Source organism: Ammodytes marinus (assembly GCF_949987685.1).
Source record: "Ammodytes marinus genome assembly, chromosome: 23".
Classification (NCBI taxonomy): domain Eukaryota; kingdom Metazoa; phylum Chordata; class Actinopteri; order Uranoscopiformes; family Ammodytidae; genus Ammodytes; species Ammodytes marinus.
Window position 1 is genome coordinate 19717835 of NC_137227.1, and position 25808 is coordinate 19743642.

The 25808-nt window shown below is 40.5% G+C and overlaps 4 protein-coding genes across 4 annotated transcripts in view; all 4 read right to left on the reverse strand.

Annotated features, from left to right (window-relative positions):
* Nucleotides 1-469: 469 nt before the first annotated feature.
* Nucleotides 470-2626, reverse strand: LOC307268994 (E3 ubiquitin/ISG15 ligase TRIM25-like; the record flags this gene model as incomplete). Its single annotated transcript, XM_080051815.1, has 1 exon — nucleotides 470-2626. One exon carries the CDS (start codon nucleotides 2624-2626, stop codon nucleotides 1007-1009), a length of 1620 nt encoding a protein of 539 aa, XP_079907941.1. The 3' UTR covers nucleotides 470-1006.
* A 1389-nt stretch (nucleotides 2627-4015) lies between these two features.
* Nucleotides 4016-12619, reverse strand: LOC307268996 (E3 ubiquitin/ISG15 ligase TRIM25-like; the record flags this gene model as incomplete). Its single annotated transcript, XM_080051817.1, has 3 exons — nucleotides 4016-5737; nucleotides 11189-11332; nucleotides 11423-12619. The coding sequence occupies 3 exons, from the start codon at nucleotides 12617-12619 to the stop codon at nucleotides 4016-4018; spliced, it is 3063 nt and encodes a 1020-aa protein (XP_079907943.1).
* Nucleotides 12620-13679: 1060 nt separating this feature from the next.
* On the reverse strand, nucleotides 13680-15703 carry LOC307269365 (tripartite motif-containing protein 16-like; the record flags this gene model as incomplete). Its single annotated transcript, XM_080052328.1, has 1 exon — nucleotides 13680-15703. One exon carries the CDS (start codon nucleotides 15701-15703, stop codon nucleotides 14024-14026), a length of 1680 nt encoding a protein of 559 aa, XP_079908454.1. The 3' UTR covers nucleotides 13680-14023.
* Nucleotides 15704-21681: 5978 nt separating this feature from the next.
* The window catches only part of LOC307269362 (serine/threonine-protein kinase DCLK2-like), a gene marked incomplete at both ends in the record, with an annotated part of 13754 nt that continues 9627 nt past the window's right edge, over nucleotides 21682-25808 (reverse strand). Inside the window, 6 exons of the mRNA XM_080052324.1 lie at nucleotides 21682-21819; nucleotides 22051-22131; nucleotides 22249-22345; nucleotides 22732-22809; nucleotides 23187-23320; nucleotides 25273-25419. Of these exons, the coding sequence (XP_079908450.1) occupies nucleotides 21682-21819; nucleotides 22051-22131; nucleotides 22249-22345; nucleotides 22732-22809; nucleotides 23187-23320; nucleotides 25273-25419 (675 nt within the window). The remainder of the gene's footprint in view (nucleotides 21820-22050; nucleotides 22132-22248; nucleotides 22346-22731; nucleotides 22810-23186; nucleotides 23321-25272; nucleotides 25420-25808) is intronic.

Below are 25808 nucleotides of genomic sequence, written 5' to 3' on the forward strand. Positions count from 1 at the left end.
CATTCCAACTATGACACTTTCAAGATGGCGGCACTAGGCCTTGGTTCAAGATATGCAGAAATATGGACATAAATGAGACCCTTTCTAAGGGAAAAAAATATAATATTTCAGCTATTATGCACTAAATTAAATGTACTTGTGGATATTATAATTACTTTCTACAAAATCTGCTAGGAAATAAAACCCAAAATTCTACACACTGCAGGTTTAAGTCATGTTGACGACGTCATTTCCAAGTAACTACAGGAGTTTAGTTCTGTTTGTGCATATACAATTTAGCATTTCTGCGATTAGACTTTAAACACACCCACCAAAAAAGAAAATAAACACATGGTCTGATTTTATGAATTTATTTTATTTTGCCAACTCACCAAGTACTGCAGAGCTGCATCATTATCAATAATATGACATCCTTAGAAATAATCCTTTAACTGCTCGACCCAATGCATTTCTCCAATAACAGAGAATGTTTTTTAAACTTTATAATTGACAGTCACGTTAATAAAACTTTCTAATAATTGTTCTATTTACATTCCGACAAATAGGGAATAGTCAATATTCTGCTATTATCTTTGCTTAGTTTACTACAGTTTTTATCTCACATTCAAATAATATGAAAACACAGCGACAAAACATATAAGTACATGTGGGTGCGGCAGAAAACTGTACATGCTTGTTTGAAAACCACATTCAAATACACTTTGTTTTCACATGTGCTGAAAAGGGCATGATCATTACATAACAGAAAATACGATGACAGCAGGAGTTTTCATTTACATTTTTAGTCGTCACACAAATATTAACTAGAATTACAGACTGCACAAAAATGATGAGACAGAATTATTGATTATCAATTTTACTCACTACCTGTTTAATAAGTTCCGATAGCAGCAGCCACCACATCCCTTTAAAGCTAAACTTTTCCCACTAGTTAACTACATCTGTATGTGTCCTACAGATTCTACTTCATGTCTTGTGTATTACCTTTTCTCTGCCTCTTTGATAACTACTTGAGCCCACAGAACTCAACAGTCTCTCCATCAGGACCAGAAAAAAAAAATCCAGCATAGAGCGGCTCGGTGAACTTGGTCTGGACTCTGTGAAGGAGAGTCATGGTCTTGGTTTCAGAGACGCTGTAGAAAGACAGAATACCTGCGCTGTGATCCAGGTACACTCCTATTCTGGAGGATTTAGGGCCTGAGATGATGAGTGGGCGGTTGTCGTGTCTGAAGATATAACTACTGCTGTACCAATCTAATACCCAAGATTTCTCATTGTATCCAAACACATGTGAATTATAGTTCCCTGATCTGGGAATACTCTTGTAAGCGACTGCTACTGAAGCATCCCTGCTCATCTCCACCTCCCAGTAACCACATCCAGTCAGGCCATCTTTACTCAAGACCTGAGATACGCCTGTGAATCTTTCTGGATGGTGAGGATATGGTGTATTTTGGCTATTAAATGTTATTTTTTTATTCCCATCTGATAAAACCAGAAGATTGTTTGTTGTGTTTGGATCCAGCGTGATCTGAAGTGAATATTCTAAGAAGTCAGCTCTGGTTAAAAGCCAATCCTCAGTAAGAATGTGCTGCATTTTATCTTTTGCCGCTGTCACAGCCGCCATCACATCTTGAAAGTACGGCAGGTTACTGACTTTTGGTCTTGGTGCATCTGTAGATGAAATAGGTTTGGACAGTGAGGTGAAACTGTGAAGAAACTGGGTGTGATCCTCTGTGCGTGAGAGAAAGTACAGCTTTGTGTCTTTCCTCTTCAGCTCAGCGATCTCCTGGTCCAGCTTCTTCTGAAGATCTTCTGTTTGACTCACTAATGTTTTCTGTTGGATTCTGATCTGCTGCTTCACATCAGAGCTTCTTTTCTGGATGAGATGGATCAGCTCAGTGAAGGTCTTCTCACTGTGCTCCACTGCTTTATCAGCCGATCGATTGATAGCCTCCACCTCCTGTTGAAGAACCTTCACATCTTCCTCTCGGTGCTGGATTTTCTGCTGGACTTTTTGCCGACTTTCGTTGAGCTCCTTCTGCTTCTCAGTCCTTTCGGCGGCAGCTGACATTGTGTCGTGGCCTTTGTGTTCATCCATTGCGCAGAGATAACAGATAAGCTGCTGATCAGTGCGGCAGAAAATCTTCAGCACCTCATGGTGACGGGAGCAAATGGCGTCTTGAAGCGAATTGGAGGATTCCACAAGTTTGTGATTTTTAAAAGCAGGAGATTCGTAGTGAGGCTGGAGGTGTTGCTCACAGTAAGAAACCTGACAAACCAGACAGGACTTTAAAGCTTTCAGCTTCCTCCCAGTGCAGACATCACAGGCCACATCTCCAGGTTCTGCATAGCAGAGATCAGCAGCTTGGATTAAAGTCTTCTTCTGATCCTCCACTAACTCTGTCAACAAAGTGTTTTTCACCAACAAAGGCCTCAGGTAGAAACTCTGTCGGCACTGAGGACAGCTGTAGATTCCCCTCTGGTCTTCTCCGTCCCAGTGGGTTTTAATACAGCTCATGCAGTAGTTGTGTCCACAGGGAATAGTCACCGGATCCTCCAGTAGATCCAGACAGATCGAACAGGAGAATTTCCGATCGTCTGCTTGATTTCTTTGCTGTGCCATTTCACCTCTCAACAACAGGGTATGACTCAAGAGCTGCACTTCCTCATAGCAAATAAAAACGTCACACAAGAAGCCAAGCCCTTTTAAACTTCCTTAAACTCACACTCTAATCTATTGTCATTCTGCTTGTCCGCTCTTGCAATCGTCATGGTTTGTTTCACTCACCTGTCTCCAGCCTTTGCCTGCATTTCCTCACCTGTTCTCACTCCCTCGGTATTCAGATTCCACATATTCAAGCCCAGGTCCTTTGTTCATTGTCAGACCCTCTGTTATGTTTGCCTGTCACTCTAGCCTAGTGTTTTAGTGTTCCTACAGTTTGTAGTGTCTTTACATTCCATGCTCATTCTGCAGTGTTAAAACCTCTGAATTCAATCTGACCACGCTGAGTCTTGCCAGAGCGTGACAATATTCTTAAATAAATAAAAAGCTTCATTTGCAACAGGGTGTTATTTAAGAGATTATCTCTGAACTCTGAACCCTCCTTAGTGTGGATACTGTAGACAGAAACTCCTAATCTATCCAGACAACATGAGTACAGCCTTCTTCTTCATAAATCAATGTCTCTATTATAAATTAGTATCTATAGGCTACACAAAAAAACGTGCATAGAATTTCTCTTCAGTGATTAATAAAGTATCTATCTTTAAAAGTTTGATGCGAAGGGGAAACATTTTAAATCAGAAAACCCTAAAAATAACATTATTTGACAGTTGAAAGTTGGCGTCTACAAAATGGTATTTCTGTCTTTGATTTACTGTATATTTATTTATGCTTTAATGTTCTGTAGTTATGACTATGTCCTTTTAAAATAAGTGAATTACTAGAAGCTTGATAGTGTTTGTGAATGAATAATGTAGTTTTTCTGCAATGAGACCTTCAACACAGCCACAAAAATAAATAATTAACACGGTTTGATTCTATGAATTTACTTTATTTTACCAACTCATCATTGTTAATGAAATTACTGCACTGCTGCAGCATTCTCTGAAAAAATGCATCTTTAAAAAACAGTTTTCTTTAATTTAAACGTTCACAGTCGCGTCAATCCACTGATTCAGTGACTTTAACAACAACGTAAACACGTGAGTACTGTATTATAACGCACTTATTTATGCTAAAAAGGCATGATAATTATACCAGAAAGTATGATTATAACAGGAATTTCAGTTTACATGTATTTATCACACACATATTAACTAAAATTACAGACTGCACCAAATGAACAAGTTTAACAAAATGATGATTATCAATTTAACTCACTACCTGCAACTGCCACCACATCCCTATGAAGCTAAACGTTGCCCTCTAGTGAACCACATCTTCATTCATGTCCCACAGACGATTCAATACATTTCTTTGATATGAACCTTTTTTCTGCCTCTTTAATATCTACTTGAGCTCACAGAACTCAACAGTGTTTCCATTAGGACCAGGGAGAAAAACTCCAACATGGAGCGGCTCGGTGAACTTGGTCTGGACTCTGTGAAGGAGAGTCATGGTCTTTGTTTCAGAGACGCTGTAGAAAGACAGAACACCTGCGCTGTGATCCAGGTACACTCCTATTCTGGAGGATTTAGGGCCTGAGATGCTGAGTGGGCGGTTGTCGTGTCTGAAGTTATAACTACTGCTGTACCAATATAATACCCAAGATTTCTCATTGAATCCAAACGCATGTGAATTAAATTTCCCTGATCTGGCAATACTCTTGTAAGCGACCGCTACTGAAGCCTTGCTGCTCATCTCCACCTCCCAGTAACCACGTCCAGTCAGTCCATTTTTACTCAGGACCTGAGATACGCCTGTGAATCTTTCTGGATGGTTAGAATATGGTGTATTTTGGCTATTAAATGTTATCTTTTTATTCCCATCTGACAAAACCAGAAAATTGCTTGTTGTGTTTGGATCCAGCGTGATCTGACGTGAATACTGCAGTAACTCAGCTCTGGTCTTTGGCTCTGCTTGAAGAAGTGACACATTCGTGTTCTTCCTTGTAGGTGAGGGCCTCATCCAGTTATCATGGAAAACAGCCTGTAGTTTATCTCTAGCCGCTGTCACAGCCGCCATCACATCCTCAAAGTTCGGCAGGTTACTGACCTTTGGTCTTTGTGAATCTGTAGATGCAGTGAGTTTGGACATTGAGGTGAAACTGTGAAGAAACTGGGTGTGATCCTCTGTGTGTGAGAGCAGTTCTAGCTCTGTGTCTTTCCTCTTCAGCTCAGCGATCTCTTGGTCCAGCTTCTTCTGAAGATCTTCGGTTTGACTCACTGAAGCTTTCTGTTGGAGTCTGATCTGCTGCTTCACATCAGAGCTTCTTTTCAGGAGGAGATGGATCAGCTCAGTGAAGGTCTTCTCACTGTGCTCCACTGCTTTATCAGCTGATCTATTGATAGCCTCCACTTCCTGTTGAAGAACCTTCACATCTTCCTTTCGGTGCTGGATTCTCTGCTGGACTTTTTGCCGACTTTGCCCGAGCTCTCTCTGCTTCTCAGGCCTTTCGGCGGCAGCTGAGACTGTGTCGTGGCCTTTGTGTTCATCCATTGCACAGAGATAACAGATAAGCTGCTGATCAGTGCGGCAGAACATCTTCATCACCTCATCATGACGAGAGCAGATGACGTCCTGAAGCTTAACGGATGTTTCCACTAGTTTGTGTTTTTTAAAAGCAGGAGATTCGTAGTGAGGCTGGAGGTGCTGCTCACAGTAAGAAACCATACAGAACAGACAGGACTTCAAAGCTTTCAGCTTCCTCCCAGTGCAGACATCACAGGCCACATCTCCAGGCCCGGCATAGCAGAGATCAGCAGGAGCAGCTTGGAGTGTAGTCTGCTTCCGATCCTCCACTAACTCTGCCAACATGGTGTTTTTCATCAGGTCAGGCCTTGGCTTGAAACTCTGTCGGCACTGAGGACAGTTGTAGATTCCCCTCTGTTCTTCTCCATCCCAGTGGGCTTTAATACAGCTCATGCAGAAGTTGTGTCCACAGGGAATAGTCACCGGATCCTTCAGTAGATCCAGACAGATCGAACAGGAGAATTTCCGATCGTCTGCTTGATTTCTTTGCTGCGCCATTTCACCTCTCAACAACAGGGAATGACTGAAAAGCTTCACTATCTGATAGCAAACAAACCTGTCACACTAGAAGCCAATCCCTCTTTAATTATCTTTCAATCACACACTGATGTGTAATGATTGTGCTTGTCAGCTCTTGCACTTTGCCTGCTGAGTACACCTATGCCTGTGCTTGTAGATCTTCCAAAGGGCAGGAACCAATAAATGTACAGTCAGAGTTGGACTTTAAACTTTGGCAACGTTATGGCCCTTATCAAAACGCTTAGTCAGTACTGCCCTCCTTTAATCTTTCTCACATTTGAAGACATATCTCCTTTAGTTTTCAGGTGTTTAGTGGTTGAGCAAAACAGGTTTGGATTAGAGGTCACAGGCATCTATTTGAAATAATCTCACTTGTAACTGTCCCTTACAAAATTTGGAAAACTTTTGGGTTGTGTTGAGGTCAGACTAGTCACGTTTCTCCACACTGAACTTGGAAATCATTTTCATATGGAGAAGGCTTTGTGCACAGGGGTGTTCATGTGTTGAATCAGGAAAAGGTCTTCCAAAACACTATTGTCACATTACATTACACATGTTTTAGTGTAACCACTAACCCCAGCCATCAGATAGGTGAGGTGGTGGAAGAGGGAGGATATTTTACATCTGCTTCAAATGCTATAAACCATTTTATAAACTAATTCATGAACAGTCGAGAGTTTATCAACATAATACACCAGTAACAAAGACACAGCAGGTTAACATGATGCCTCTGCATCAGTTTTTATTTTCACAGTTAAATGCATCTTTTCTCATTCCAAAACAGGGTTTTTTTTTCTGCAAATGCCTGCAACCTGATCCAGACAAACATCCATGTTTCATATCAACACACATCACGTTACAGATCAGTTAGCTTTAAAACATGTCTACAACATGTCCTCAAAACACTGTTGTTCTCCTCACATCTCATTCCACTTCAACCCAGGACTAGTTTTCCTAAAAGCATCTCAGTCAGAAATATTTAGACTTTTAAACAGCTGAGCTTTAATGGAGTTGACATGCATCTTTGACTCATTTTCTAGGAACAACTATGAGAAAGTTTGAGTTGTAAAGACATAACACACGGCTGATGTAAAATGCTTTTGCCCGTTTCTTTTTAGCTGCCAGGTTCAGGGGTTCAGTCTAGTCATTCCAGGAAAAGGATTGTCTCAAACGAGGAAAAGAAAATTGAGGTCCTGGGAAACTGAAAAGGTATATACAGTATCTCACAAAAGTGAGTACACCCCTAACATTTCTTCAAATATTTCATTATATCTTTCCATGCGACAACACTGAATAAATGACACTTTGATACAATGTCAAGTAGTCAGTGTACAGCTTGTATAACAGTGTAAATTTACTGTCCCCTCAAAATAACTCGACACACAGCCATTAATGTCTAAACTGTTGGCAACAAAAGTGAGTACACCCCTAAGAAAACATTTCCAAATTGGGCCCAAAGTGTCAATATTTTGTTTTGCCATCATTATTTTCTATCACTGCCTTAACCCTCTTGGGCATGTAGTTCACTAGAGCTTCACATGTTGCAACTGGAACCCTCTTCTACCCATTCATGACGACATCAAGGAGCTAGTGGATATTAGAGTCCTTGCGCTCCTCCATCTCCCGTTTGAGGATGCCCCAAAGATGCTCAATAGGGTTTAAGACTGGAGACATGCTTGGCCAGTCCATAACCTTTACCCTCAGCTTCTTTAGCAAGCCAGTGGTCGTTCCGAGGTGTGTTTGGGGTCGTTATCATGTTGCAGTACTGCCCTGCGGCCCAGTTTATGAAGGGAGGGGATCATGCTCTGCTTCAGTATGTCACAGTACATGTTAGAATTCAATGAACTGTAGATCCCCAGTGCTGGCAGCACTCATGCAGCCCCAGACCATGACACTCCAACCACCATGCTTGACTCTAGGCAAGACACACTTGTCTTTGTACTCCTCACCTGGTTGCCGCTCCACACTCTTAACACCATCTGAACCAAATAAATGTATTTTGGTCTCATCAGACCACAGGACATGGTTGCAGTAATCCATGTCCGTAGTCTGTTTGTCTTCAGCAAACTTTTTGTGGGGTTTCTTATGCATCATCTTTAGAATAGGCTTCCTTCTGGGATGACAGCCATGTAGACCAGTATGATGCAGAGTGCGGCGTATGGTCTGAGCACTGACAGGTTGACCCCCCACCCCTTCAAGCCCTTCAGCAATGCTGGCAGCACTCATACGTCTATTTTCCAAAGCCAACCTCTGTGTACGACGCTGACCACGTGCACTCAACCTTCGTAAACTGGGCCACAGGGTGGTATTGCAACATGATAACGACCCCAAACACACCTCCAAGACGACCAGTGGCTTGCTAAAAAAGCTCAGGGTAAAGGTTATGGCCTGGCCAAGCATGTCTCCAGACCTAAACCCTATTGAGCATCTTTGGGGCATCCTCAAACAGAAGGTGGAGGAGCGCAAGGTCTTTAATATCCACCAGCTCTGTGATGCTGTCATAAATGGGTGGAAGAGGGTTCCAGTTGCAACCTGTGAAGCTCTAGTGAACTACATGCCCAAGAGGGTTAAGGCAGTGCTGGAAAATAATGGTGGCCACACAAAATATTTACACTTTGGGCCCGATTTGTAAATTTTTTCTAAGGGGTGTACTCACTTTTGTTGCCAGCAGTTTAGACATTAATGGCTGTGTGTCGAGTTATTTTGAGGGGACAGTAAATTTACACTGTTATACAAGCTATACACTGACTACTTTACATTGTATCAAAGTGTCATTTCTTCAGTGTTGTCCCATGGAAAGATATAAAGAAAAATGTGAAGAAATGTGAGGGGTGTACTCACTTTTGTGAGATACTGTATATCAGATGTTTCATGGTTTTAGCTTCTTGGGTTTCTACAAAGGGAAATCTCAAATGTAAACAAAAGTGTTTGGGGAAACCTTTTCCTGATTCCACACATGAAAACCCCTGTGCATAAAGCCTTCTCCATATGAAAATTATTTCCAAGTTCATTGTGGAGAAACGTGACTGTCAGTTAAAATAATCGCCATGGCAACAGACAACATCAAACTCCCGCGCTGCCTAATGTTTGTACCCCAGAGAGAAGCCTCGTTAGTCGGACGAGTCATTACTACTCGATACGGGCTCTACTGTTCAGGTTCAAACCAGGTCGTCAAAATGGCTGCGACTGCGACAGGGCCATGATTCATCTGTTTCGGATTAAAACATTTCACACCTGCTCATTGATGATTTCCGACAGCCAGATCTGACGACAACATCAAACTTTCAGTCACTCGGACCGGTAAGTGTCTGCCACGTGGGGTGATGTTAGCTAGCAGATAACGTTAGCTTTCTGACCACTAGTAATAATATCATAATTAGAAAGGCTAATAATGTATTTTCTGCTGTATCGTGGGCGGGGTAAAAAAGTGGCTTTATTTGGGAATTGTCTTGACTTGCCCAAGAAAAGTTGACTGTCCATCAGACCAAAAGTTCAACAGATTTACAAAAAAAAAGAAAATCTCCATTTAACATGGCCTCAAAGAAAAATCTTTATGAGCAACAGTGATATGAAGATAATATCTTTACCCAAAGTCTGAACTCATAGGCTTAAGTTACGTTCCACCATATTGTAGCAAAAACTCACAAATCTGTCTATATAAGTGTAGCATTGTTTTGTATGGCTGTTGTCTCTATAAGAAATGATAATCTATATGCCACAGAGTACATACATAGAATGTCCTTTCATCCATAAAGTATAGAGTACTATCTATCTATCTATCTATCTATCTATCTATCTATCTATCTATCTATCTATCTATCTATCTATCTATCTATCTATCTATCTATCTATCTATCTATCTATCTATCTATCTATCTATCTATCTATCTATCTATCTATCTATCTATCTATCTATCTATCTATCTATAAAAGTTAGATGCTCGGGGAAAGATATGTTATTAAAAAAAACTTAAATAACATTATTGGACAATTAAAACTTGGCAACTACAAAAAATTGCACATCTCTTTAATCTATATTGTTGCATACTTGAATGTTTTGTACTTAAAGGTGCAGTGTGTAATATGACATCATCAAGAAAGTTCTACAAAATTCTAGAATGCGACACTCCCTGGGTAAACCCACCCCTTTAGAATAATAACAGAAGCTACAGTGGCCTTCAAGGACAAGAACAGTTCTAATTTCTAAACAATGCACCTGATGACATTCCAACTATGACACTTTCAAGATGGCGGCACTAGGCCTTGGTCCAAGATATGCAGAAATATGGACAATATATAATTCAAAACGTTTTTTTCAGCTATTGTGCACTAAATTAAATTTACTTGTGGATATCATATTATAATTACTTTCTACAAAATCTGCTAGGAAATAAAATCCAAAATTCTACACACTGCAGGTTTAAGTCATGTTGACGTCATTTTCAAGTAACTACAGGAGTTTAGTTCTGTTTGTGCATATACAATTTAGCATTCCTGCGATTAGACTTTAAACACACCCACCTAAAAAGAAAAGAAACACATGGTCTGATTTTATGAATTTATTTTATTTTGCCAACTCACCAAGTACTGTAGAGCTGCATCATTATCAATAATATGACATCCATAGAAATAATCCTTTAACTGCTCGACCCAATGCATTTCTCCAATAACAGAGACATTTTTTTAAACTTTATAATTGACAGTCACGTTAATAAAACTTTCTAAGAATTGTTCTATTTACATTCCGACGAATAGGGAATGGTCAATATTCTGCTATTATCTTTGCTTAGTTTACTTCAGTTTTTATCTCACATTCAAATAATATGAAAACACAGCGATAAAACATATAAGTACATGTGGGTGCGGCAGAAAACTGTACATTGCTTGTTTGAAAACCACATTCAAATACATTTTGTTTTCACTTATGCTGAAAAGGGCATGATCATTACATAACAGAAAATATGATGACAGCAGGAATTTTCATTTACATTTTTAGTCGTCACACAAATATTAACTAGAATTACAGACTGCACAAAAATGATGAGACAGAATTATTGATTATCAATTTTACTCATTACCTGTTTAATAAGTTCCGATAGCAGCAGCCACCACATCCCTTTAAAACTAAACTTTGCCCACTAGTGAAGTACATCTGTATGTGTCCTACAGATTCTACTTCATGTCTTGTGTATTACCTTTTCTCTGCCTCTTTAATAACTAGTTGAGCTCACAGAACTCAACAGTCTCTCCATCAGGACCAGAAAAAAATAGTCCGGGATACAGCGGCTCGGTGAACTTGGTCTGGACTCTGTGAAGGAGAGTCATGGTCTTTGTTTCAGAGACGCTGTAGAAAGACAGAACACCTGCACTGTGATCCAGGTACACTCCTATTCTGGAGGATTTAGGGCCTGAGATGATGAGTGGGCGGTTGTCGTGTCTGAAGTTATAACTACTGCTGTACCAATATAATACCCAAGATTTCTCATTGAATCCAAACGCATGTGAATTAAATTTCCCTGATCTGGGAATACTCTTGTAGGCGACTGCTACTGAAGCGTTGCTGCTCATCTCCACCTCCCAGTAACCACGTCCAGTCAGTCCATCTTTACTCAGGACCTGAGATACGTGGATGAATCTTTCTGGATGGTGAGAATATGCTGTATTCTGGCTATTAAATGTTATTTTTTTATTCCCATCTGACAAAACCAGAAAATCGTTTGTTGTGTTTGGATCCAGCGTGATCTGACGTGAATACTGCAGTAACTCAGCTCTGGTCGTTGGCTCTGCTTGTGTGAGTGGCACATTCATGTCCTTCCTTGTAGGTGAGGGTTTCATCCAGTTTGACCTCATCCAGTTATCATGGAAAACAGCCTCTCTTGCTGCTGTCACAGCCGCCATCACATCGTCAAAGTACGGCAGGTTACTGACTTTTGGTCTTTGTGAATCTGTAGATGCAGTGAGTTTTGTCAGTGAGGTGTAACTGTGAAGGAACTGGATGTGATCCTCTGTGCGTGAGAGCAGGTTTAGCTCTTTGTCTTTCCTCTTCAGCTCAGCGATCTCTTGTTCCAGCTTCTTCTGAAGATCTTCTGTTTGTTGCAATAATGTTTGTTGTTGGAGTCTGATCTGCTGCTTCACATCAGAGCTTCTTTTCTGGATGAGACGGATCAGCTCAGTGAAGGTCTTCTCACTGTGCTCCACTGCTTTATCAGCGGATTGATTGATAGCCTCCACTTCCTGTTGAAGAACCTTCACATCTTCCTCTCGGTGCTGGATTCTCTGCTGGACTTTTTGCCAACTTTCGCCGAGGTCCCTCTGCCTCTGTGTCCGTTCTGCGGCAGCCGACACTGTGTCGTGGCCTTTGTGTTCATCCATTGCGCAGAGATAACAGATAGACTGCTGATCAGTGCGGCAGAAAATCTTCAGCACCTCATGGTGACGGGAGCAAATGGCGTCCTGAAGCTTAACGGATGTTTCCACTAGTTTGTGATTTTTAAAAGCAGGAGATTCGTAGTGAGGCTGGAGGTGTTGCTCACAGTAAGATATCATACAGAACAGACAGGACTTCAAAGCTTTCAGCTTCCTCCCAGTGCAGACATCACAGGCCACATCTCCAGGTCCTGCATAGCAGAGATCAGCAGCAGCAGCTTGGAGTAAAGTCTTCTTCTGATCCTCCACTAACTCTGCCAACAAAGTGTTTTTCATCAACACAGGCCTTGGCTTGAAACTCTCTCTGCACTGAGGACAGCTGTAGATTCCCCTCTGGGCTTCTCCATCCCAGTGGGCTTTAATACAGCTCATGCAGTAGTTGTGTCCACAGGGAATAGTCACCGGATCCTTCAGTAGATCCAGACAGATCGAACAGGAGAATTTCAGCTCGTCCGCTTGATTTCTTTGCTGTGCCATTTCACCTCTCAACAACAGGGTATGACTCAAGAGCTGCACTTCCTCATAGCAAATAAAAACGTCACACAAGAAGCCAAGCCCTTTTAAACTTCCTTAAACTCACACTCTAATCTATTGTCATTCTGCTTGTCCGCTCTTGCAATCGTCATGGTTTGTTTCACTCACCTGTCTCCAGCCTTTGCCTGCATTTCCTCACCTGTTCTCACTCCCTCGGTATTCACATTCCACATATTCAAGCCCAGGTCCTGTGTTCATTGTCAGACCCTCTGTTATGTTTGCCTGTCACTCTAGCCTAGTTTTTCAGTGTTCCTACAGTTTGTAGTGTCTTTACATTCCATGCTCATTCTGCAGTGTTAAAACCTCTGAATTCAATCTGACCACGCTGAGTCATGCCAGAGCGTGACAATATTCTTAAATAAATAAAGAGCTTCATTTGCAACAGAGTGTTATTTAAGAGATTATCTTTACCCTGAGTCTGAACTCTGAACCCTCCTTAGTGTGGATACTGTAGACAGAATCTCCTAATCTATCCATACAACATGAGTACAGCTTTCTTCTTCATAAATCAATGTCTCTATTATAAATTAGTATCTATAGGCTACACAAAAAAACGTGCATAGAATTTCTCTTCAGTGATTAATAAAGTATCTATCTTTAAAAGTTTGATGCGAAGAGGAAACATTTTAAATCAGAAAACCCTAAAAATAACATAATTTGACAGTTGAAAGTTGGCGTCTACAAAATGGTATTTCTGTCTTTGATTTACTGTATATTTATTTATGCTTTAATGTTCTGTAGTTATGACTATGTCCTTTTAAAATAAGTGAATTACTAGAAGCTTGATAGTGTTTGTGAATGAATAATGTAGTTTTTCTGCAATGAGACCTTCAACACAGCCACAAAAATAAAGAATTAACACGGTCTGATTCTATGAATTTACTTTATTTTACCAACTCATCATTGTTAATGAAATTACTGCACTGCTTCAGCATTCTCTGAAAAAATGCATCTTTAAAAAACAGTTTTCTTAATTTTAAACGTTCTTATTCAGTCGCGTCAATCCATTGATTCAGTGACTTTAACAACAACGTAAACACATGAGTACTGTATTATAACGCACTTATTTATGCTAAAAATGCATGATAATTATACCAGAAAGTATGATTATAACAGGAATTTCAGTTTACATGTATTTATCACACACATATTAACTAAAATTACAGACTGCACCAAATGAACAAGTTAAACAAAATTATGATTATCAATTTAACTCACTACCTGCAACTGCCACCACATCCCTATGAAGCTAAACGTTGCCCTCTAGTGAACCACATCTTCATTCATGTCCCACAGACGATTCAATACATTTCTTTGATATGAACCTTTTTTCTGCCTCTTTAATAACTACTTGAGCTTACATAACTCAACAGTGTTTCCATTTGGAAGACCAAGCCAAAATCCAGCATAGAGCGGCTCGGTGAACTTGGTCTGGACTTTGTGAAGGAGAGTCATGGTCTTGGTTTCAGAGACGCTGTAGAAAGACAGAATACCTGCGCTGTGATCCAGGTACACTCCTATTCTGGAGGATAAAGGACCTGAGATGCTGAGTTGGCGGTTGTTGTGTCTGAAGATATAACTACTGCTGTACCAATCTAATACCCAAGATTTCTCATTGAATCCAAACACATATGAATTAAAGTCCCCTGATCTGGGAATACTCTTGTAAGCGACTGCTACTGAAGCCTTGCTGCTCATCTCCACCTCCAAGTAACCACGTCCAGTCAGTCCATCTTTACTCAGGACCTGATATGCGTGGATGAATCTTTCTGGATGGTAAGAATATGCTGTATTCTGGCTATTAAATGTTATTTTTTTATTCCCATCTGATAAAACCAGGTAATTGTGTGCTATGTTTGGATCCAGCGTGATCTGACGTGAATACTGCAGGAACTCAGCTCTGGTCTTTGGCTCTGCTTGCAGGAGTGACACGTTTGTGTCCTTGTTTGTAGGTGAGGGCTTCATCCAGTTATCATGGAAAACAGCCTGAAGTTTATCTCTAGCCGCTGTCACAGCCGCCATCACATCCTGAAAGTTCGGCAGGTTACTGACTTTTGGTCTTTGTGAATCTGTAGATGCAGTGAGTTTGGTCAATAAGGTGTAACTGTGAAGAAACTGGGTGTGATCCTCTGTGCGTGAGAGCAGGTCCAGCTCGGTGTCTTTCCTCTTCAGCTCAGCGATCTCTTGGTCCAGCTTCTTCTGAAGATCTTCTGTTTGACTCACTGAAGCTTTCTGTTGGATTCTGATCTGCTGCTTCACATCAGAGCTTCTTTTCTGGATGAGACGGATCAGCTCAGCGAAGGTCTTCTCACTGTGCTCCACTGCTTTATCAGCCGATAGATTGATAGCCTCCACCTCCTGTTGGAGAACCTTCACATCTTCCTCTCGGTGCTGGATTTTCTGCTGGACTTTTTGCCGACTTTCGTTGAGCTCCTTCTGCTTCCCAGTCCGTTCGGCGGCAGCCGAGACTGTGTCGTGGCCTTTGTGTTCGTCCATTGCGCAGAGATAACAGATACACTGCTGATCAGTGCGGCAGAAAATCTTCATCACCTCATGGTGACGGGGGCAAATGGCGTCTTGAAGCGAATTGGAGGATTCCATGAGTTTGTGATTTTTAAAAGCAGGAGATTCGTAGTGAGGCTGGAGGTGTTGCTCACAGTAAGAAACCTGACAAACCAGACAGGACTTTAAAGCTTTCAGCTTCCTCCCAGTGCAGACATCACAGGCCACATCTCCAGGCTCTGCATAGCAGAGATCAGCAGCAGCAGCTTGGAGTAAAGTCTTCTCCCGATCCTCCACTAACTCTGCCAACAAAGTGTTTTTCATCAACACAGGCCTTGTGTAGAAACTCTGTCGGCATTGAGGACAGCTGTAGATTCCCCTCTGGTCTTCTCCATCCCAGTGGGCTTTAATACAGCTCATGCAGTAGTTGTGTCCACAGGGAATAGTCACCGGATCCTTCAGTAGATCCAGACAGATCGAACAGGAGAATTTCAAATCGTCTGCTTGATTTCTTTGCTGCGCCATTTCACCTCTCAACAACAGGGTATGACTCAAGAGCTGCACTTCCTCATAGCAAATAAAAACGTCACACAAGAAGCCAAGCCCTCTTTAACAATGTGTAATGATTATGCTTGTCAGCTCTTGCACTTTGCCTGCTGAGTACACCTATGCCTGTGCTTGTAGATCTTCCAAAAGGGCAGGAACCAATAAATGTAAAGTCAGAGTTGGACTTTAAACTTTGGCAACGTTATGGCCCTTATCAAAATGCTTAGTCAGTACTGCCCAACTTTAATCTTTTCCATGGTTGAAGACATATCTCCTTTAGTTTTCAGGCGATCAGCGGTTAAGCAAAACAGGTTTAGATTAGAGGTCACAGGCATCTATTTGACATAATCTCACTTGTAACTGTCCCTTACAAAATTTAGAAAACTTTTGGGTTGTGTTGAGGTCAGACTAGTCACGTTTCTCCACACTGAACTTGGAAATCATTTTCATATGGAGAAGGCTTTATGCACAGGGGTGTTCATGTGTTGAATCAGGAAAAGGTCTTCCAAAACACTATTGTCACATTACATTACACATGTTTTAGTGTAACCACTAACCCCAGCCATCAGATATGTGAGGTGGTGGAAGAGGGAGGATATTTTACATCTGCTTCAAATGCTATAAAAGCATTTTATAAACTAATGCATGAACAGTCGAGAGTGTATCAACATAATACACCAGTAACAAAGACACAGCAGGTTAACATGATGCAGAGGCATCAGTTTTTATTTTCACAGTTAAATGCATCTTTTCTCATTCCAAAACAGGGTTTTTTTTTCTGCAAATGCCTGCACCCTGATCCAGACAAACATCCATGTTTCATATCAACACACATCACATTACAGATCAGTTAGCTTTAAAACATGTCTACAACATGTCCTCAAAACACTGTTGTTCCCCTCACATCTCCTTCCACTTCAACCCAGGACTAGTTTTCCTAAAAGCATCTCGGTCAGAAATATTTAGACTTTTAAACAGCTGAGCTTTAATGGAGTTGACGTGCATCTTTGATTCATTTTCTAGGAACAACTATGAGAAAGTTTGAGTTGTAGAGACATAACACATGGCTGATGTAAAATGCTTTTGCCCGTTTCTTTTAGCTGCCAGGTTCAGGGGTTCAGTCTAGTCATTCCAGGAAAAGGATTGTCTCAAACGAGGAAAATAAAATTGAGGTCCTGGAGAACTGAAAAGGCATATATACCTTTTTTAAGAAAAGATTCACCACGAATCCTCAAGTTTTTAGTTTATTTTAGCTGATAGAACTGAACATAAATAAATACCAACTAAGATTCCGTTTAGGAAAACCAGCCCAGTTTGGTTCAAAATCCAAATTTTTATACTGCACTTCATTAAAAAAATCAGTTCCTACCTAAAATGAGGCATGATGTGAAATGATCACACACACATACACTGCATATGATTAAAAACACACACAAAGGGCCTAATAACTACAGCCACCATGGGTCAAACACTCTGAAATCCACTCAAATACTTAAGAGTCTTCGCTCGCAACAGTGGAACTAGGTGAATTGTCTCTTAAATGCTAATCAAGCCGCACCAGCCTGTGAACTTTTTTTTTCTGATAAGTCACTCTGATATGCAGTATTTTTTAATGGGAAGTGAATGCAGCACAACAGAGTGGGACAGTACGACTAGGAATGGAGATGAGAAGGAACTAAACAATTTCACAGTTTATAGAAGAAACCTTTTTGTTTCAGTGGCACAATTGTGCAACAAGATGTCAACATTTTAAATGGATTTCAATTCAGTGCTTTTCAAAAATCAGTAGTTGAATTTAAGTTACACATTGTTATTTGTCAAATGTAAGTGTCAGTAATCAAGCTATTATGAAACAAAACAGTTTCTTGAAGCTGTCCTACCACACACCAATCAAAGAAGCATTTTAGTAGTAGGTACATACATCTGGTACCTACTATTAGACTTGTTAAGTTATGTGATTGACTTACAATGATGGAAAAACCATGTCAAGCTTTTGTTTAAAATGGTTTGCAGTTATATTACGTTCACACGATGGGCTAAAACATACAAAAGGGTTCTTTAACATCACTGCTAGTGGGACCAATGCCCTCCTCTCAGCTCTAAAAGACGTTCTTACTACTTGCAGTAAACTGTCACAGGTGCAGTTACATATTAACACAAAAGCCATGTAAACTGAAAAGATCTCAGCTACTTGTTGACCCAGGTGTGGCTGCGTCGCTAACTGCATCAACAGAAGGCTCCTCTTGGTTTGGTTTAAAGCAAAGAGAAAATAATTAAGACTACTGGGTTCATAGCAGGCATAGAAGGTCAAAGGCCGAGCCACTGCATGAAGGAGTTTGAGTTTCGAGAAACTATTAGGAGTGTGATGACGGGAGAATTTACAGAATCTACGGTGGCCCTAATTACTAAAGATGGCATCATCCACGACTGCCTCAAGTCTTTCCACAATATCAAGTGATGAGGTGAAGATGCATTTAGTTATTTATTCTATAGTACTTCTTCTACATCCTGTGCTACTGTGGAAACATGTTGTTGCAACATGGCGGCCTCAGAAACTGAACGCCTCAAAGTCTCAAAACAAAGTCTTCATCAGTGGCTCTGCCAAAGGTCAAAGGCCATGGAAAGGTGGTGCTAAGTTCACAGGTCATTGGAAAGGTCATAACACTGCATCGGGTCAACGCTCTTATCCAAACGACAACTGACACTTCTTTTCAAGTTTAAAAATAAAAAAGTAACCCCCTTCCCTCAATGCAGACACACACACAAACACTCACACATACTGAACCTCATATAGGTCAGATGTCGCACTGTGGAAATCAAATACATTCACACTTATTTACACACACACACACACACACACACACACACACACACACACACACACACACACACACACACACACACACACACACATACCATACACTCCATTAGTGATTCTTATATAACCAGTAACATCAACGGAACAACATGAAGTATGCGTAGATGGAGCGATATGATTAATGGATATATCACCTCACAGACCGGACAGTATAATAAAAGAGATCCATCATCCAAGTCTCCAGTCCTTTTGTCGCTGGGACATCGATCAGGAACTCCACTTTAAGGTAAGAGCTCTTTCATTACAGTTCACTGTCAACATCCCTCAGAAACCTTAAGTGTAATTTATTTGATGTCTGATTTTTTTACTTGAATAACAAGCTAGGGGGCGTGTGGAAATTGATTTTCAGTGGTGAAGGAAGTTTTCAGATTCTTATAATGTACCTTAAGTATTAAAGGAAGATATGTATAGCGGAGTAAAGTGTCTGGAAATGGTGATCAAGTAAAGTACTGATATTTAAGTAAGTGAGAAAATGTACTTCCACCACTGTTAATGTAACAACAATGTATTTCAATATCAATGTTGACGTTTTTTTATAATTCTTAGCTTTGGCTCTTTAGGAAGAACAAGGTTTTTGGGGGTTGCTGACACATCATGTCTATGCTGAGTTTATTTCTTTTCAATGTGGTAATCTTTCTTTCTTTGTTTTTCTTTTTTTTTTGCTACTTGTTCCTACTTCACAACTGACTCACACAGACAGACAGACAGACAGACACCAACAGACAGATTGATATTTACAGTATTTACAACATGTTTTATCCCTTGTTTACTGCAGGCGGGAGAAGAGGCAGGGAGCTCTGGGTTTGGACTGGAACGTACCCTTTGACCTCAATCTAACTGCAGGTAGTAGAAACCCTCGAAAGAGTTTTGAATTTTTTTTTTCGTTATGCAAGGTTTGGGAGTTACTCAGTTAATTTGAGCTACAGTACATTTCGAAGTCTGGGTAATAGGTGAAGGATGGGAGTTGGGTGACAGCAAGTGCCCGTAAGTGGACAGGAAGAGGACACTGAGCCTATGGAGATAAGGCTCATTATTTTGTGGGTTGTATTTTTTTTCTTTCAGTTTTGTAAGATATAATTTGTGTGGGGACATATTATCTTGAAGAAAATCAGCTTGAAAGTTTGGTTGCAATGTTTTGGAAAGATACGTAATTCACTTTCTTGCTCTAAAATGATTGTAGCCAGAAATGTAATGAGCTTGAAGCACTCGGGAACAGCTAGCTTAGCCATTTTAAGCTTTACCTTTACATGTACTTATTGTTAATATAATGTTTCTTATTTCTTGAATCCGTTTGCATGATTGTCGTAAAAAGCAAAACGATGTGGTTTAATAAGGAGTAACAGTCCCAATCTCAAGTTTTAGAATACCTCCAGGTCCATGAATTATGTACAATCATACGAATCGTATAGATTTACTAATCCAGGTTTTGGCAGAAAGGCATATTTCCCAAAATGTCAAAGATTATTTTAAACCAGTCTGCTTCTTTTCATAAATCAAATCAATTTAGCAGAAATATTTAAAACCCTTAAACAATAAGCCTTATCTATCTATACAGCAAATGGCAGGTTCTGACCAGTAAAACCTATGGAAGGAAAGGGCTGGGATTTAGGATATTAAAGTCGAATTCATCAGCAGCGTAAACAGGCACAGTACTCGGATATCTCCTCGGGTTGGTGGGCGCCATGTTGAAGAAAAAGAGAATTGTCCTTCAGGTAGGCGGAGGGAGAGTTGCAGGGTGAAGGTAGTTGAAATGGGACGTTTCCCAGAATAAATGGAAGACATCCTGGTCGCCAAGCAACAGGGACTACAGAGAAAATCATCCCTTAAGCGTAGGGAACGTTTGTTGATGAATCTGTTTGTTTACATCCCTATGAAAGTGGTCTGAGGCCTTTTGCCAGAGTTTGTCATTCAGACCAGAGGTAAGGGCTATTTTCAGTAAATGAGTCTAGTCCTGTGAGACACTGGGTGACGATATACAATGTGTCCAAAAGCACCTTCATGGATTCCCAGTGTTGATTCGGTGTTTGTCCTTCAAGTAGCAGAGCATTGACTTCATTAGTGTCCTGTGTGTGTGTGTGTGTGTGTGTGTGTGTGTGTGTGTGTGTGTGTGTGTGTGTGTGTGTGTGTGTGTGTGTGTGTGTGTGTGTGTGTGTGTGTGTGTGTGTGTGTGTGTGTGTGTGTGTGTGTGTGTGTGTGTGTGTGTGTGTGTGTGTGTGTGTGTGTGTGCGTGTGTGTGTGTGTCCTCTCGTAGAGCAGAATGGACGTTTAATAGTCTCTTAATGGGGCTCATCAGAGAGAATGCACCTGTTAATACTTTGCGGTTCAGCAGCAGACGGGACTTCAGTAGATTTACTGTTGGTCTGGGCCAGACGTGACAACCGTTTCCAGGAAATAATAATAGGAAACTCTTATTGGAGTAAAATGTCTTTAAAGACCAAAAAAGAGAGATATTCACTTTAAATGTAATTTAAAAAATAACAACGCAATTCTGGACTGGAGGCAAGGGAACTTGTTTGTTTTCTGGTACTTCAAGAAATTGGAAAAAACAGGACGGATTCTTGACCACGGAAGAGGGATAAATGGGGATGTATTGTAGACCATGTTTTTGGTCTCACTATGTTTTAACTGGAAGAGCCAGACCATTTCTAGACCATAAATGGGGGCAAGAGGTTTGGTTTCCAGTAGAATCAAAAGGATTTACTATACACTAGATTTCAGGGAACTCTCTCAGTTTTCAGTCAATACATTTGGATATTTTTCCAGAAGACATAATCGAACATTTCCAAAAGATTTTCGTTTGGTGTCCGGTAAAATGTGAGTTCATATTTGAGAGAAGTAATTTCATTTTCCAGTAGGTCCTATCCTAGACTGGACGGTGGTGGACTTTCCAAAAGTTCCAAAAGGATGTGTTATGTAGTGGACAACATATTTAGTTTTCTTTGGGCAAAAAAACAGGACACCTTTTACTGCATCTGCGGGAATCCGTCTAGACATTAGGAAAGGAAACTTTAAAGGGCTTCCAGTAGATCAAATGAGTAGTGTTATGTTTGGTGTCCCGTCCGCTCAAAGGTGGGACGTCCTAGACCATTGGTGAGGGAATTTGTTTGGTTTCCAGGATTGGGGATTCCTCTTCCGGCTCTGCTTCTGGTTCCAGTGTTTCCCCGCTGGTCTGGTCTTCAGTGCTGCTCACAGTGTTGGAGTCTACAGGAGCCTCGTCCTAAACAACACACAGTGATAAAAAGTTAAAACAAATACAGAGTGGGTACTCAGATTACATTTTTTTGCCTGATATCTTGTACATGAATGTGCTCTTTTTGTAAATTATTGTATTGTAGTGTTTTATGAGTTACTTGAATGTGGCAAAATCAGCCTTAAGTTTTTTTTCACAGAACACAGCTACTTCTGCTTCAAGCAACAAAGCAATTTCCAAAAACCAGCGTTCTCTTACCGTGACCCATGGGTGCCCCAGGACCTCCTCGGCAGTGAAACGAGTGTCCACGTTCACCTGCAGCATCTGACTTATCAGCATCTGGGGAAATGGTAATGTCAAATATTAGATATAGTGGGATATTTAGATATATTGAAATATAAATGTGTGCTATATATGAATAGAGTATATTTCCTGTCAGTATGAGTTGAGCGGTACCTTTGCTGGGAGGCTGACTGTGTCCCAGTCTGGAGATGGGAACTCCAGCTTCCCTGTGAGGATCTGATCAAACAGCTCCTCCTGGATGTTATTCTCACTGACGAGAGGAAAATACATTTATCCGGAAGTAGTAGCTTAAAAAAAACACTACATTTCAATATATTAATAATGGATATAGTTTGATTTGATTTAAATGTTTTTTTCGAACATGTCAAAGAAGGCACAAAAAGGTTCATAAGAAAAGTATTGATATTACACAATATAGAAACTTGATAGTTTGGGGTTAATGTCTGAAAAGGCATGGGAAGTTCACCCTTACTTCATCCATAAGTCCTTGTTTGTTAGTCTACAAACTTCCTCAATAGTAATTTTTTATACTTATCCAAGTATGGAGGTTAATTATCGGGGGTATAATTGTATTATATACATTTCCCTAAACCTAAACCACAACATATATAGTTGGAAATGTTTGTATGTACTGACCTTCTAAATGGAGGGAATCCACACAGGAGGATGTAGGTGATCACTCCGGCCGCCCAGATATCCACCTTCAGACCATAGCTACACACACACACACACAAAATATAACTTCAACTTTTCTACCCAAAAACTGATTTCATATCACAAAACTCCCCTAAAATAAAAGAAGACAAATGAAATAGAAAACAAGTATTTTGAAAGCAACTTTTAACAAGTAATTTTTTTCTCTCTCTTTTCTTTCTTATTGAAGAATGGAATCATATATGTATACTGTTCATATAATGTCTGTGCATGTGCTACTATGATTTATTCTCTGAATTCATTCAATTAAATGTTCGGTCTTCTTGTGTTGTATGCCAAACTGTCAACTCACATTGAGCTACAGTAATCCTGTGTATGAAAAGTGCTATAATAAATAAGGAATTATTGTTACAACAATCATTTATTTTCTCTCTCACCCGGTCTCTCCGATGATCTCAGGAGCGACATACGTTGGCGTTCCACACACGGTGTAGAGCGGTCCCTCCACCACCGTCGCCAAACCAAAGTCCCCGAGCTTCAGTGACTTCGTGCCGTCTGGATACTCACACACCTTTAGTACATAGAAACAAACACTTCAAATATACACAGTACACACCAGGGTTCAACATAACTTTTTTTTCCTACTGGCCCGCCGGGCCAGTGGATCCGAGTTTTACTGGCCCCTTGTATATTTTCACTGGCCCTGCACACACTTTTTTTTTCTTCATAATTTAGTGTCAATAATTATAATACCTGAAAAATAAAGAAAGATAACCAGATCTAAAGGGAATATCTATACTGTAACAGTATAGATATTCCCTTTAGATTTGGTTATTTTTCTTTTAGTTAATTATATGAAATGTTGATATTGCTCATACACATAATATAAAACCAGGCAGACATATTGAATTTGAAGCCTACAACTGAAAGTATGTTGAAAGAGTCGGCCAGTATTTTAAAGTCCAGTAGTTTGAAGGTTGTTTTTATTCTTGAATTTGGGCAGTTTAATGAATAGTTCACCTGCAGAAGTCATGTTCAAACATAAAAAATAAATAAGAGATGAAGGTCTGATCATTCTTTGTGGTGTGGTAGGCTGTTTTTATTACTTTCTCTATATGCATTAGGGATGTGAATGTGTCGACCGAATGACCGGTTTTCCACTTTCGCTCAAGTTGACTTTAAAAATAGAATAGAAATCCGAAAATCAGTGGGTTATGCCGTTTTTTTAATGGGATATTTCACCGTGTATGTGAGTTCACGTCTGGTCGTGAGCGCGCTGCAGGAGTGTCACTTCTCCATGAAGTGTCAGCTTCACATAAGAGTCCGGTGTGGGACCATTTTTTCAAACTATTGATAAAAAACAATGCAGTGCAAAATATGCAGCATAAGTTAAACGCTCGTCTAAGACTATGACGTTAAATCACCTTAGAAACACACAATGCCTTCGTCCGATCACAGCAGCGTTTCACCGTGTGATCTCGCCACCGAGTGAGCCGCCGCGCAGATGAACTGTGGTTTGTGGCTAAAATAATAACCGGGGATATTCTCCCCGTTAGCGATTTCAATGGGAAAGACTTCCGCGATCTGATTGAATGTCTCGAGCCTGAAAACACAGTGCCAAACTGCGCGACTATAGGAACTGTACAGTGAGCGGAGTCCCTCCGTTCGTTTCTGTCTACAACCGACACAATCACCGGAGACGCATTCACAGCGTTTAAATAACGCCTCTCATTTGTATTACCATTGGGGCTTGGATGCAAATATTGTAACATTACGGCGGCAGATAAAGGAAAAGCGCAGTTATCATTTTCTGCGCCTCAACCTCTGCTGTGGGAAGAAAGAAAGGGGGCAGAGTAAGTCGATTGATTTGTCGACTCGCAGGCGGACGGTAGGCAGCTCTGCCAACGGTGCCTGTCAAAACGCCCACGCATCGGTTGTCCACTGGCCTTTCATTAAAAAATATATTTTATATTAGGTTTATTATATTGAGTCTTAAATAAACACTGCTTTCATTACGACTCAGAACGCGCATTTCAATGAACCATGATGTAGTCTACAAAAAGATACTGAACTGTGATTGGCCAGTCACTGGCCCGGGCGGGACAGTGACTGGCCAATCAACTTGCCCTGCATATGATTTTACTGGCCCCGGGCCATCGGGCTATACGTTATGTCGAACCCTGCACACAAACAGACAACATTCCTAAGGTTATTACAGAGGGATGTGTTCATATGTTGTTGAATGACTGATTAATGATACATGTTCTTGTTAAAAACAGACTGCAAAATCTTGTTTGCACATTTTATTGCATAATGCATAAGTATTGTTTTGGTTTATAAAATGAAAAAAGGTTGTATCCGAAATCTCTTCTGTAACAACATTGGAATCTAATATGTTGTAAAATGGGAACAACGATTCTATCTCTGGCTTTATCGTAGCCTATATCCAAGCCCAATTTCTAATTAAGGTGCCTATATTTTGTATTCCTTCTGTACAGTATGTATCTACGTATGTGTGTTTACCAGCAGGTTTTCTGGTTTGATATCTCTGTGCACGATGTTCATTCGGTGCAGGTACTTGACGGCTCCGGAGAGGTTGAACACCATGGCGCTGGCGTCTCGCTCGCTGTACTTAGTGGAGGAGGTGATGGCGTCAAACAGGTCGCCGCCCTGAAAGAAACAAGAGGATATAGTTCATCTTCAGGGGACACTTTAAAGCACACGATAGTGCCACGCGCTATGTGTTTATATATATTTATTTAAAAGTGTAGTCAGTGATTCTGGAGAACGCTTGTTGTCAAAATCACTTTTTGTCAAAATCTGTGAATATCTCCTCACGATCCACTACCTTTCCAAACTGCGCACTGAAAAAAAGTCTAGTGTTCATACATAGCCAATGCATTGTAATTGGGCATGTTGCTAGCTACGGTGAGCCCCCTTTGTTCACATACTGTACCCTTTGTTTAAACATACCAGTTTACAGAGCCTAGGCTGTGTATTAACCCTGGATTTTTTTTTTCAGCGCACAAACAGGACAGGTAGCGGATCATGAAAGACCA